This window comes from Rissa tridactyla, chromosome 1, assembly GCF_028500815.1.
Source record: "Rissa tridactyla isolate bRisTri1 chromosome 1, bRisTri1.patW.cur.20221130, whole genome shotgun sequence".
Lineage (NCBI taxonomy): Eukaryota > Metazoa > Chordata > Aves > Charadriiformes > Laridae > Rissa > Rissa tridactyla.
The window spans coordinates 89,078,751-89,092,872 of record NC_071466.1 but is presented as its reverse complement, the minus strand read 5'-3'; the positions used below and the strand labels follow the sequence as shown (position 1 = coordinate 89,092,872).

The window sequence follows — 14,122 nt, the reverse complement described above, 5'->3', positions numbered from 1 at the left end:
TGAAAGCGAAGCAGGGCCAGGGGGTCTGGTAAAACAGAGGCAATGGGAAGAGCCCTCACAGAGCACCACTATGCTTTAGCTGTCTTTGGTGACTGAGTTTTTAAGAATGAGTTTAATTACCTTCTGCTTTGCTTTCCAACTGGTACCTAAATAGCTGACTCCAAAGTGAACTGGAAGTTGCATCATCGTCTGCTTGGTTTGAGGTAAAAAGCGGGCAGGTGAGGCAGGAAGGGATCCTCGCACGGGCATATGCAAGACCTAAGGCCAAGGCGCTGAAAACCTGAGTCTATAGCAAGGATTCCCCAAACTGGGATACCAACAATGAATGTGCTGGTCATCAGCGAGGAGTTCTGTTTTTCCTGGCAGTGTGTAAGCCCCCTCCCAGCTGCTAAATCAGGGTACAAAATCTGGTCATGCCTTCTCTTCCTCCCCTCCTGGTGCCTTGCCCCCAAACCCTCCAGCTCGCCTCTATCCCCCCAGCCCAGGACCTGGCCCCTTGCCTGCTGGCAGGAGATGCCCTAGCAAGGATGAGACAGTTTTGCCGTGGTTCCTGTGCTGCTGGGAATATACATACCACAGTTCAAAGAATCCTTGGTATTAAACACAAAAGACTTGACCCCAGCAAGGAGCAGCAAAAGTGACATTTAAGGCAGTGAACATAAGGCGTTGCAGAAGAAATCACTATCCAGTACAGAGGAACAACCCCATAAACCACAAAGTGACAGAATCTGTCCCACTGGAAAATAGCCATGAGAGAGGAGCTCTTGCAAATGCATCTCTGACCTGAGAGATAAAATTAGAAATCTCAGAGCTGACTGTTGTGAAACCGGCTTTGCATAGTCCAGTAATTTAGAAAGTTTAGATAAGTGTTTGAGTTGTTGTCCTGACTTTTCTGAGGACAACGACCGTATTGGTACTACCTTTAATGGGGCCAGGGTGTCACCCCTGAACTTTGTGCTGTTGATCCAAAGCAGCCAACATCAAGAGCTGGCTTGAAGGAAGCAAAAGTGCTTTTCCTCTTAGGAAAACTTTGACTTTTTCAGGGAAAAATTGAAAAAAAGAAAGTCCTGGTCCCCAAACACAATATTTTATTTCTAAGAAGTGGCAACAGGGCCTTGAGTTCAGAAGTCTTGTCTTCCTTCTCACTGGAACGTAGGTTGAGGGCCTGTCTCCCTCCATAAATTATGTTTCCATGATGTTCCCCTTCTTTATAAAGAAACATTGGAAACTAACCCTGTTTGCAAAAAAAAACTTAGCTTCAATTGAACCTTCCTCTAACTTGACTGTAGGAAAATATTTGACCAATCCTTGTAAAAATAACATTTCTATATTGATAAAATAAAATTTAAGCAAATATAAGAATTTATATATTTTGTATATATATATATTAAAAAAGTATATACACACAGAGACATATATAGATTAGCAGTAATTATATCAGTCTAAAGAAGCTCTCTCTCCATTTGAAAAAACTCCACTATGTAAAAATGAATTAATGCACAAGGTATAAATAAATACCAGTTAAATATGTATCTTTCTGATGAGGAAGAAAGGGCTGGTTTTTTGTCCCTGTTCCCACCTTAATAATAGTTATGTGTTAAGGTTCTTCTGCTGCAATAAAATATATATTTTTTTATGAATATATTTAGAAATCAAAACAAATTAAAAGCTCAAGTGGCCTGCGTGTATACTGTATTTAAAAGTCCTCTACTCCTGAATTGCTATGTTTATCCAGACAAGTCAAATGCTGCTGATACTCTATTTTTCAGTCACATATTCTTCTTTCCTTAAAATCACAAGTCACCATGTTTTGTCCAGAACATGAGGACAAACACGCACACTATGTACATTCCTCTGTAAGACCCAGACACATCCCTAAACTCAAACTGGTATAGTATTTCAGGCTTAGAAATAAATGTAGGTGAAGCTACCTTCAGCACAAGGTAAAAATCACCCCTTGGGAAAAAAAAAACTGCCTACACTGTAACAGATCTGAGTATCATGGTGCTGGGAATTCCCTCTGCAAGCCTCTGATTTTCACCATGCATTGATTTTTATCATAAGCTGTTCTAAAATTAGAAAAGGCCAAGATCTGAAAAGTTTCCTTTCTGTTTAGTCTTAGCAGATGGAAACCAGGAGGTGCTTTCTCAGCTTGAAACTGCTCCAAAACCTGAGGCACTAATCTGACATATTAAACCGAATTTATATAAAGTCTTGTGTCTTTACATCATGCAACATCATTTATGGCATGCTGGGCAGTGGCAGTTTAAGTTATGAAAATGCTGTATCACACAGCAGATCAGAGCTGGCTTTATAGCAGGTCTCATGAATTTCTTCATCCAGAAAGAATAAATTTTGTGGGGGAACATTCTGCATAGAACCCCTGCAGAGCAATAGATTAAAACTGGATTTTAGCATTTACCTCGTGCTCAACTATAAATCAGGAATTAGAATTGATAATGGCAGTTATCCATCAACAGCGATGCAACTGCAGATGAACGAGAGTAGCTTTATGGGTAAAAAGAGTTCCTTTTTATTATTATTAAAGAAAACCCATCCTCCGCTCCTATTTTAAACGTTTCTAGGTTCTGGATAGAAAGTGATTAGATCCGTGCAGGCTATCAGCATGGATAAGGAAGATGCATTTGAAGTTAACACCTCTCCAGATCGCAGAACATTATTCTGAAAGTCTAGCAGAGGGCTTGAGCTCAGGCGCAGCAGTTCACATTGCAGACCCCTCTTGACAGAAGACCTTGGAAGGGATGTCTACCACAGCCGGCAGGATTCTGCCCCTCGGTTCATCGTCGTGTTTGTTGGGCAATTGAAAGCTTTATGGAACTCTTCAAAGTTGCTCATGGCACCGATAACTCTGCAAAGAGAAGAGAAAAGAAAAGTGGTTGACGTGCAGATTGTCTTCTGTTCAACACTACAGGCCTGTAAGTGTTTCAGTCTGTTCACCTCAGGTTGAGTTTTCAGGCTTCCCATGTCATTTTTTCCACAAATAAAACCAAAATTTTCAGGAGAAGCACTCCCATTTAAAGTTAACGTGAAGACAATATTGTTTCATTTGGTGCTTTGAGAAGAATCTTACTTTGCTAGAAACTCGATCCAAACCAATTGCATTTTGTGGATACTATGTCGTTCAGAACCATTTTGTAATCCCACCCTTAGCAGCACGGGTGGGAGATCAGCGGTAGCCTTCCATGGTGGAGCCCTTCTTCTGGCAGCTGCCAAACGGCTGCGGTCCAGCAGGCAGGAGCGTGTAGGCACAGGGTTGTGCTGGAAGTGATTTGATTTGCCTCTTGCCAGCCAGGTTCTCGTAACAACACCCTCTGCCCAGCCACGTGCACACACAAGCCTGCTCCTGGGAGCAGGAGCTGAGGGGGGGGGGCAGTCACGCAGAGCCGCTCTTCAGCCAGCTCCGCCTTACACCCTCGAGCATCGCAACTCCTCTGATATTTTGGAAATCCATTTTCTGAGGCTTCTGCCCTGACCGGCTCCCAAGCTCTCTTGCTTCCACCACAGACGGTGCGACACTGAAAGAGCCGCGCATCCCTGCCTCGCACAAGCTAGACAATGTCTCTGCGCCCCAGACTGGCACCTCCAGGCACAGGGGAAGAGCGCGCTCTTTGTATGCAGTCATCCTTGGCTCCTGCTTTCGTGTCTGTACTATTTAATGTTTTCAGAAATTATTATTTTGCCATTTCTAGATTGGGATTGCATTGTTTGCTGATTTTTCCTATGCTTTTAAGCCTCTTGGAATGTACTAACCTGAAATTTGCAATGGTATTAAAGTAAACAGTATCCTGAGTTAAAAGCAGAAAAGTATCTACTGAGATATTAATTGTGTGTCTTTCTACCCTCTTTGTTATGCAGCGGGAAGGCATTTTTCTCCATTGCAGGCAATAAGCTTCTCAGCGTAGCTCCGCATGGCAGAAAATATTCTTATTACATTGATTATACTTTCTGAGGGTAAGAAAATTTGCAGTCAGCTGGCGCAAAAATGTCTAAAGGTCAGTTTTGTAGGGAGAATTACAAAATGATGTTAGGGCTTCAATAAGATATACAGCTTTACTGCAAAAATATTGCAAATACATATGCAGGGACTGGAACAGCAAAAGCTGGTCACGCAGAACCGCTGCTGAAGTTGGTGGGAGTTCTGTCTGCCATGCTAGGGATTTCACTCTGAAACCAGCATTCAAAAATCAGCAAAGACTAAATAGCGAATACTGAAAATCTGCCACTTAAAAATAAATAAAACCAGAATCTAGCCAGCAAAAGACCTTTATGTGCCTGTGCATGTGACTTTTCTACTCCTGGTTTGATATTGCCACATGGCAGGTAATGTAGCACTTGACCGAGGACAAACACACAACTCTTAGTTAAGTAAATACAACCGACATGAATCCCAACACAAAAAACTTGTTCTTGGTCACACAAACTCTGAGGAGATACAGAGAAATAAACTCTGTCTTCCTAATTCCTATGAAGTCTTTAAACCTTCCGCCTTTTCCAGACTTTCCTTCTTGAGGTTCAGAGGTGTCTGAGGTTAGGAGAGCCTGTGGGAAGCCTTTTGAGCGAGGACAAAGACATGCCATTACCGCTGGACTACCGCTGGCCCTTCAAGCAAAGTGTCTCTTGAAGGGCAACTGAAGAGTTCAATCTTGAACTGAACTTACAGGGCATGTTTTGCCCCACATTATCAATATAATTCAAAGTACTCACTTTAAAGCTTTTAGTGAACTCAGGCACATTAAATCAAGGACCCTCCTAATATTCATTGCTTTCTAAAGTAGAATTGCATAGAAAAAAAAGTGATAGATGAGACATTTTAGATACTCAGGCCATGATGATAGAATATTACCGGGATCAGAGTGTGTTCTGGTTCAACTGCTTTTGAAGGTAGATGCAAGCCCCTCATTTTTACAGGAAAGCATTTGTAATAGTGAAAGATAAGCTAATAGAACCAGTTCAACTTCAATCTAAGCCAAGAGCACAGTCCAATTTTGTGTTTGCTCTTAAACCCCTCTTAACACGCTAAATTTCTGCACTTTTGTGCCGCAGTGGTTGATTCTGTATGCATGCTGAGTAAATACATTATTTGCACTACCTGAAGTGAGGAGGGCTGTGAGCTCCCATATATATTTGCTCTCTTGCAGATTCTGGTCTAAAGGAGTTGCATCTTACCTAATAAAAGATAAAAAGCAGAAATAGACATATTATCAGGGATGACTTTGGAAGTAAAGTAGAATGTAATGTCACTGTTCTTAAGACGCCTATGACTTACGGAACGCACAAAATGGAAAGACACCACAGACTCCTATTTTGTTTCACCTTTGCTAACTTGCAGTTTTCTGTTGGTATATTCTCTTGTTTTTCAAATCCCTTAATGGCTCCAGTCTCCTCCCACTGTTATTCTCCACCCACTCATTCCCATCATCTAATCATAGTCACTTTACTAGTTCTGTTTTTGAGGTTCTCTGTAATGTTAGCTTGCTTTTCTGCTTGTGGGACAGCATCTGATGCCTTAATAATTACCAAGCACACTTCTTGATCTCAAAGCTATTTAATGTGTATAAAAGGTATATGTAATGATGCTTATATCTAGAATTGCAGCTATATTACCTGACACATTTATTCCATGTTGCAATGTCAGTTTCTTTTGAAATTACACTTTTTTCAAGTTTCCATCAGTAGTCCGCAGTTCACTGTTCCTAATATGATACTTGACCCAATCGTAACTGACCACAAAACAAGGTAGGGAGAATATTTGCACAACTGAATAATCCCTCTTATCCTTTATCCATTGCATGAAAAAAATCTTATTTAAGCAGCCCCTGCCTTACCTGAGCCCCTGTGTTGAATATTTCCTATCGAGAAGATCCTTTATGCCAGACTGCCCATAGGATGTGTGGACTTCAGAGCAGTTTTGTCTGAAGACAGCCCTGTCAGTTTGAATGAGTCTGTTGAGTGCCTTGAGCTCTGTGGGAACAGGCTGAGCTCAAGGGTACCTGGCATACACTGTTTTTACTGTGCATGTGCCTGCCTTCCGAGGGTCCACTGGACGTACAATTCCTGCAGCGGTCCTGTAAGACCCCCAGACCTTCCCTATGGCTTCAAGGTTTTCCTGAGGAAAAACTGACACAGTGTGAAACCCAACTCAGCATAAACAACCAAAGTGAAGTCTTCCCATTGGTCAATATTGTCAAACTCCAGTAGCCACAGACTCATATACTGCTACACTGACTCTTGGCAAAGAAGTGATTTTCAGTCAGGTTTGGTTAAATGCCAACAGTGGTTGCATTGGGTCCTATTTCTTCAGTTTTGGATGACTTACTCTTTCAGCTGGTGGGCAGAGCTTTATAGCTCAACATTTACTCATATAGGGAGTTTGCCCCAACTCTCTTAATCAAATAACTAATTTCTGACTCTCTCCCTTGTTCTACACATTTTTCTGAAAAACTCACATCCCCTAAAAAGTTTTACTACAGCATATCTAGTGTACACAAACAAAGATTGGAAAAAATAAACTTAAGATTTTCTTCACTGCTGCTTAGTTCCTCTGAACAACATGCTCAGTAAGGAATGGCGGTGGTACATTTGCAACAGGAGTCTGTGGTGGAAGCAGTCAGAAACTGCTGCATGTAACAATCACCAGAAAACTGGGAAGCTAAAATGGAAAGATGTTAAGGAGTCAATACGTGCAATAAAAACCTTGCAGTGGAGGGAAGCAGCAAGAGGAAAGAAAGCTGCCATGACAACACTGTGCAAAACCAAGAATAATTCTGTTCTGGCACCATGGCTAGATAGATGTTGACAAAGAGAGAAAGAGAAAAGAAATAATAGTCGTGGGAGAAGAAGTCTCTGCTTATACCCTTAAAAGTCTGGGTTTGGGTAGTGTAGCTGTTGAAACAAAGCAGTCTCATTTCTGCACTGTACAGGTTAATAGATGGGGACTCGAAACGCATTTGTACTACTCACATGGGCATAACTCAGAAAGAAAAGCTGGTTGTGCGTGAACTCAAGGCCTGGCAGTAAAGGCTCCTCTTCTCCTCCCCTCTTTTCTGTAATCCATCTCCTGTATGCCTGATAAGAAAGAGATACTGAGTGCCTTTCAGCGACTTGGAGCCTAACCACAGCTTTTTCTTTTCTTCCCCCCCCACCCCCACCCCCCCACCCCCCCCCCGCCAAATAATACTATGTTTCAGGTATTTTTCACCTACTTACCCTGAAAGCCTCTCGCAAACCTCCATTATCAGCAATGTTTTCTGCCAAAGTCCTCTTGCCTTTCACCTGGCAGAATGAAAGAGTGTCAGTCATTTGACTCATTTCTGAACTTCCTTCTTGATCAACTTCAAGAAACAAGGGGAAAGATAAAACAAGGCGAGAACGATCTCAGCCATTTTCAACCGCCATCTCTCTGGCTAGGAAAAGTGGGTTTCAATGTGAAAACTGTCAGTAAACAACTCTCTGTGATGAGTTATCCTGGCTCTGGTCCTAGCTCTCTGTAGCATAAGATGTAGTAGATAAAATGCGTGCAAGAATCCAGTCTCTGATCTTTAATCTGAGCATCACAAATTTTCCCCTGAAGGCTTTTTTGCTCTGGTTACATGTGAGATCCAGTAGCCCCTTTCTTAAAATTTTATCTAAGAGGTTATAGTTGTTTCTCTACATAACTCTTTATATACTCCCGGGATGCTAAAATAACTTTTAAGTCATAACATAAAACAGCGTAATTAAAAAACAATGTCAGAGACAGAATTGAAATTGATAGTATATTCAGTGCTCTAAAAATATCTGTGAAGGAGATTCATGTTGCTTCTCCCCAGTATTGATTCCAAGAGCAAGAGCAACAGGAATCATTTGCGAGAAGCAGCGCTACCTAAACTTTCTGAAAAAGCCAGTCTCCTGGTATCACAAAGTGCAATATCATTATGAAGAAATCCTCATTTCTGCAAGTGCAGCGTTATCTCTGATCACCCAGCCTACTAGGGTCTTAGTGTTACCAGACTGTATCTGTAACTAAGCAGTTTTACTCTCTGCTATGCCTCGAATGAGCAAGGTAATTGAGCACAGTTTTGAGCAGAGCTCTGAAGGTCAATGCTGTCCTGCAAATCCTCCGATGACAGGCTCTCCTGTGCTGCAGGGATGAACAGAAGGCGGCTTGGTGTCAGGACCCAGTTCAGCTTCCAGATGGTAAAAGGGGTGAAAAGGGTGGAGAAGAGGCAAAAGGACCTAGTGGACACCCAGGTAGGTGTGCACAGCCCCACCACTCAGTGCAGACAAGCACCCAGACGGGACCCAAGGCATCTTGCCTGATGCCTTGGGTCTAGTGTTACACCTAAGGGTGTAACAAAGGAGAAAAGGGAGCAGTAGAGGAAAGTGCACCCCTTTCCTGCCAGCCCTGCCTCCACTCAGGAGGCTGGAGGTGGAGGTGAGAGAGGCTTTTAGGAGAAAAGGTGCTGGGACACCAGGAAACATGCGCACACACACCAGCTGCCTTTTTTTCTAGCCTACCTACTCATAGATTTTTCTTGCAGTGGGCTTGTGAAGTAGACTGATTTAGAGCATAAAATGAGAGTAACCTAGCAGTGGCACTTGGGCCAGAGGTCATTTTAATAAGTGGAAGAACTCTTTCCGCTGATCTCAGGCAGCTCTGGGTCAGATATCTGAGACTACTCTGTGCAGACAGTTCGTGACAGGGCTCAGGGAACACGATAAGCCCTTTATTTGATCAGATGACTTTATGTGATTACTGCACTCCAAGGCTATTTCTATATCCACTTTTTCTTTCATTATGCTTCTTTTCTGGAGACATTTTTATCGTAAACCGAATGAGAAAGATTAGTAAATAGGTTTCTTGATCCATATGAAATATTCATATGGAGTAAAAAAATCTGCAGAATGTACAAATATTGGTGCAAATGACAGGTAAAAAAAAAGGTCTTTGCATGTGTACCTCTTCATACAGAAGCCATAAAATACGGCAGAAAATATCAAGATTCTTCTTCTACCCTCTAAAAAGCGCTTTAGATTATCCTACAGAAATAGGAGGAAAAAGCCTTACAGATGACAAGGCTGTGGGTAACAGGATCTCTCTAGTAAGCCAATCCACCGGCTTCAAAGGCTGTAGCTACCAGCCCGGAGGGGAAATTCAGACCTACCCCATCTCAAGAGACACTGTAGAAGGTAAAGGGGATGGCCAAGCCAATGGCAGGAGCATGGGAAGGGCTCAGTCACATCCTTGCGGAAGGTTTTGATGACCTTCTTTAAGTGGCCCTTTCATATCGACAGTTCCTGTCCTACAGATACTCAGAAATGAGCCTGAGAATTTTTATTTGTAAATTAGCTTCTATGAAGTATTTCAAGTTGGAGTTGTTGAACTTCAGACTGGACTACAATGTGGCCATGTTATCTCTGAGACTAATACAAACAGCTTGGGGAAAGTGTTAAAATTATTGCTAAGCATTCAGTGTGACCTCTCTCTTCTTACAAAGACAAAGATGTAACTATTTCTGATTCTAAAATGTAAGCAGAGGTGGTAGAATTGAGAAGGGGGGGGTCGGTATGTGTTTTAGCCTGAAAATTAAGATTAAAATCATGCCCCAGCCAACATTATTGGAGTTTTAGCTATTTGTTTCCGAAGGTCTGGGATTTATCCTATTTATTCTTTATTTTGGACACTTACATAATGTGCACATTTCCAGGGAAGCCCACAGCTCTGCTAGACAATGAAACAGAAACCATTTCCTCGCACTTTCTTTCTCAGTACTTTTCTGTGAGCTACTGCTATCCTACTCCCTTCATTTGAGATACAAATTGGGTCTGTGTGCACACATGGAAGAAATAACAAGAGTTGACTGTGAAATAAAGTAGGGTTTATGCATCCATTTTATAGCTGTAATAAATAACAGGCAGAATTGCTAAAGGAATCTATAAAACATGCTATTATATGCTTCTATTTAAAAAGAGTGGCTGCTCAGTTTTCATTACAGACCTCATCTTCAGAAGACATTTAACATGCTCACAGTAATTAGACCAGCCCTACTGAGTGGCTTTATCCTCTTTCTCAGATTCCAATACGATGTGATGGGGAGAAGTGGTTTAACCCCGTCACCAGGGTGTGGGTAGTGGTATTTGACTGCACTAATCAAATCTGACAGACAATTTTTATCACAATTATTCACTTCAAAAAATGATTTGTTGTGAGCAAAGAAGTTGGTAGCTTAATATCCCAATATGTTGAAATTTATAAAAAGATAACTCCAACTGCCCCCCCTCCCCAAACTAATGCACCGCTGCTTTCAATCACTTTTGTTTTACATACGTGTAAGCCAGCTTTCTTCCAGTAGTAATTGCTGTATTGATTGATCATGCATTTTGTTTTCTCTTTAAATTTTTCTTCAGATTCAGTTGTCCACCAAGGGTCTAAATTTCCATTTTTGTCATATTTTCGGCCTTAAAAAAGAAAGAAAGAAAACAAATGGTTTTGGAGGAGAAAAACCTAAGCTTTTCCGCTTTTGTAACCTATCACCGGCACAGAAATGAAAGGTGAATGTACTCATGCAAGTGTGTGTACAAAATGGATAAGATCAGTGAGAAAAATCTTGACCCCACTCAAGTCAGTGGTAAAAAGCTGGCATGCTGTTTATTGTCATAATTTCCATTTTCAGAAAAAAATAGTAATGACTAATGAGTTTGATAGTACATTTTATAATTACATAGTGTGAAAGGCATATGAGCTTTCTTGTAAGTATAATTGTATTTTTCATCCTCAGCCCATATGTCTTTTATTCTGCAAACTTGATGATAACTAATTTGTTATTAATTAATTATACGCTTGACCAGAAAAAAAAAAAATCCGTTTCATAGAAACTTCTGAAGTTTCCATTTTTTGCCTCGAGGCAAAACCTGAACATTTGAACCCTATTCATGGAACCAAAGAGAACGCATGCATCCCACTCCTTAGGCCGATGGTTACAGCAATGGCTCGTGGAAGATTCAGCCTCAGGTCCCTGCTCTGTCTCATTTGTCAGAGAGTACCTAATCTCCATCATGTCTCCAGCCAGTCAGTGAGGAAGGTAAGATTCAGTTCCCTGAGCAGATCACTACCCCTTGTCCAGGCTCTTACCTTCCAAATATAGAAATAAGTACATCTCTAGGAAAGTTGTTGTCTTGAGCAAGACAACACACAGGGAAAAAAATAAAGAAATAAAAACATGAAAGAAAATGTCTTCAGTACTTGGTAACATGGCTACTGGCTGCTCCCTACCTCTCTTTCCCCCAGTCATAATGAAGAATCAAATCACAGAGCACAGTTGCATCCACATGGGCAGCTAAGCCTGCTCTGCAAAAAAGTTCTAACTTGTTTTGTGTCTAACTTTCTCCAGCAAAAGACTATATAAGACCTGACTGCCAGACTTTTAGGAACATTGGGTCAGCACTGAAAACTAAGTCCAGACCCTCTACGTCAGAGGGCAGGATGGAAAAATCAGCCTCTACTTACATGCTGTAATATCCTCTGTAGCAGGGTCTACCCAAAGCCAAGTTTACCAAATCAAACTATCCACTCAAATACGTGGATGTACTTGCTACGCCATAACCTGTATGATATGGAAGTGGGATGGGAGGGCAGATGGGAGTTTGTGAAGAAACAGTTTGCCATTCAGGACTGTTTGGTTATGCAAGATGTTGTGGAGCAGTACCAACAGGATGGAAGGTTTTAATCTTATTTTTTAAAACGTATTCAAAATAATGCAACATAAGCAACCTAATTTAGTGAGGCAGTGAGCTAGAAGCCTGCTTTTCCTTAAACTCCCTGTATTTTCAGTGGAAAGAAGTTTCTGTAGACAGTGAGTCAGAGCGGGATGTCAGTCAGACACTCAAAATTGCTCCCTGGAGAAGCAGGTTCGTGTTTCTCTCTCTCTGCCTGCCCACCCCACCTCCCCTTGGGAGCCTGATTTTAAAAAGCACTTTACTGAGATAGCCAAAGTTAGATGGTGGTAATGCCCCACTCCACCCAGTTTTTCAGGACAGTTGGTTTGACATTTTCAGACCATTTCCTCTTTCTCTCTCCCTCTTATTTTTTTTTTTAAGATATTTTGCAATATGTTTTCTGTTCCACTTTTGTTCCAATATTGTATTTTAATATTTGTACATAATTGTCTTCTGAAAATAGTCAAATCTGAAATGAAAATTTTATTGGAAGTCATTTTTATCAATCAGAATTTGTCCCTTTGCCCTTTCCACTCCCCCCACCAGGATTTTCTGAAACTGTTGTTGCTTTAGTTTCCATTCAAAATGAACAGAAAGTGTCAAACTTGTAGTATTCCTTACCAAACAAAATCTGGTTCAGACAAGGCAGATAGATTATACATAAATAAATAAAAAAATACAACTTTATAGCTTTTTACCCACAATTCAGTATAGTTAAACAAAAAAACCCAAATAAATAAAAAAGCTAAGGCATATACAAGTCAGCTTTCTAATCTGTCAACTCTGTTAAGAAAAGAAAGTTATCAACATATGGACAAATACTCACCATTGCTATCAAATCCATGAGTAAACTCGTGGCCAACAATTACTCCTATGGCACCGTAGCTTAATGACCTGTAACACAAAGAAGCAGTTTCTTCAAAAAGTGTTCACACTCGTGAACATCAAAGGGCAGAAGAATCAAACAGATTTCTACCTCAGGAAAGATCATTATTTATTTAAACGGAGGGGGCAGGGGGGGAATGGGGCTAAAAGTCATACCTGCACAATTTTGACTTAAAGTTGTTGAAAGTCTGAATGTTAAACTCCTACTTGTTTAAAAACAACCTGCAATATAAAACCTAAAACAGCATTGTGATGGTCCACTCTTCTAACCGAATCCCTTATTAGCATCATACGAGCTCCTAAATGTCACCTTCAGCTGACTGCATTGGGTATATTCTAACTGAGAAGAGGACAAAGTTATAGGTGAAATTATTCTCTTAACATCGTCACGAAAAAAGAAGAGATCAAAGACTGAAATGGCTTCTGTGATGCCAGCTCCAACCGTTCTTCTCCGGCATGCCACAAACAGACTTGCAAATGGCTGACTCTAGTTTGTAAAGCATTAAATAGACCTCTCTTCCAATTTAAAAAGAAAGGTCATACAATTTCCTTGCACCTGCACAGATCTAATGCACTAGAGAAACAGAATAGAAAGAAATATTTTGTATTCCTGATTGACAATTAGTTATATTTTCCTCATTATATCCAAACAAACATGCATTTGGGAAAAACAGGGATGAAAGAGGGAAAGGTTCAGGGTTTGTTTTTTTTTTATACCAAATGCAGTGGATATCACAGGGGGAAAGTGATCTGCTAAATGCATCTTTCATTTGTTAAGTTGTTCTTTGTGATTTTAATTATTTCAATTATCGAGACGCCATACTTCGAAGTAGCTTAAAGTATTTCTAACACATTGTATTGAAATAGGAGAAAGGCAGAGGGTTTTGAAGTAACATGTTATTACTGGACCTAATGATCCATAGCACACTAATTGCTCATCTCAGTCATGCCTAAGAAGTATTATATGATTTAATTCCCCCTGGCTCCCATGACAATTCTTCACTTGTTTTTTTTTTTTTCTTTCCTGAAAGGTAATTTGCATGTGACAAAATCTTCCCTACTGTTTGTTTGGGGTTTTTTTTCCCCAAGTACTATTGCAAACCTTCACTAAAAAATGCTGGTTAAAATTATACACTTCAGCAATGGAAATATCATCCTTTTGTGTGACAAATTTGTAATCTTGTGTAGCACATAGTGATAATTATCCATACTAAATGTACTATGTTAGACTTGTTTTCCACATCTGAAGTAAAGTGGTTATACAGGATCTTTTGCAGCTGGAGAAGTACAAGAAGAATGGGACAAAACATGTAAAGAGGTCAAGAAGAACCCATAAGCCCCGTTACTAATTACATCTTATTTTTCCTCTAAGATTCTTGGTCACCATGGGTGGCAGGGAAAAAGAACAGGCTGGTGCCTGGGTGCTCCTAGGGCTTCCCCCAGCTTCAAAAGATGGGGTGAAGTTTGTCCTTTACTTTTGTGAACCGCCTGCAGCATTTTGCCCAGTTTAACAACATTTTTG

At 40.7% G+C, this 14,122-nt stretch overlaps 1 protein-coding gene across 1 annotated transcript in view; it reads right to left on the bottom strand.

The window, feature by feature from the left end:
* Window positions 1-1,565: 1,565 nt before the first annotated feature.
* PHEX (phosphate regulating endopeptidase X-linked) overlaps window positions 1,566-14,122 on the bottom strand; it is a 104,671-nt gene continuing 92,114 nt past the window's right edge. The window contains exons 17-22 of the mRNA XM_054212651.1: window positions 12,542-12,609; window positions 10,328-10,458; window positions 7,228-7,293; window positions 6,982-7,086; window positions 5,111-5,187; window positions 1,566-2,869 (exon numbers count right to left, since the gene is read on the bottom strand). Coding sequence (XP_054068626.1) covers window positions 2,767-2,869; window positions 5,111-5,187; window positions 6,982-7,086; window positions 7,228-7,293; window positions 10,328-10,458; window positions 12,542-12,609 — 550 coding nt within the window. The 3' untranslated portion in view covers window positions 1,566-2,766. The remainder of the gene's footprint in view (window positions 2,870-5,110; window positions 5,188-6,981; window positions 7,087-7,227; window positions 7,294-10,327; window positions 10,459-12,541; window positions 12,610-14,122) is intronic.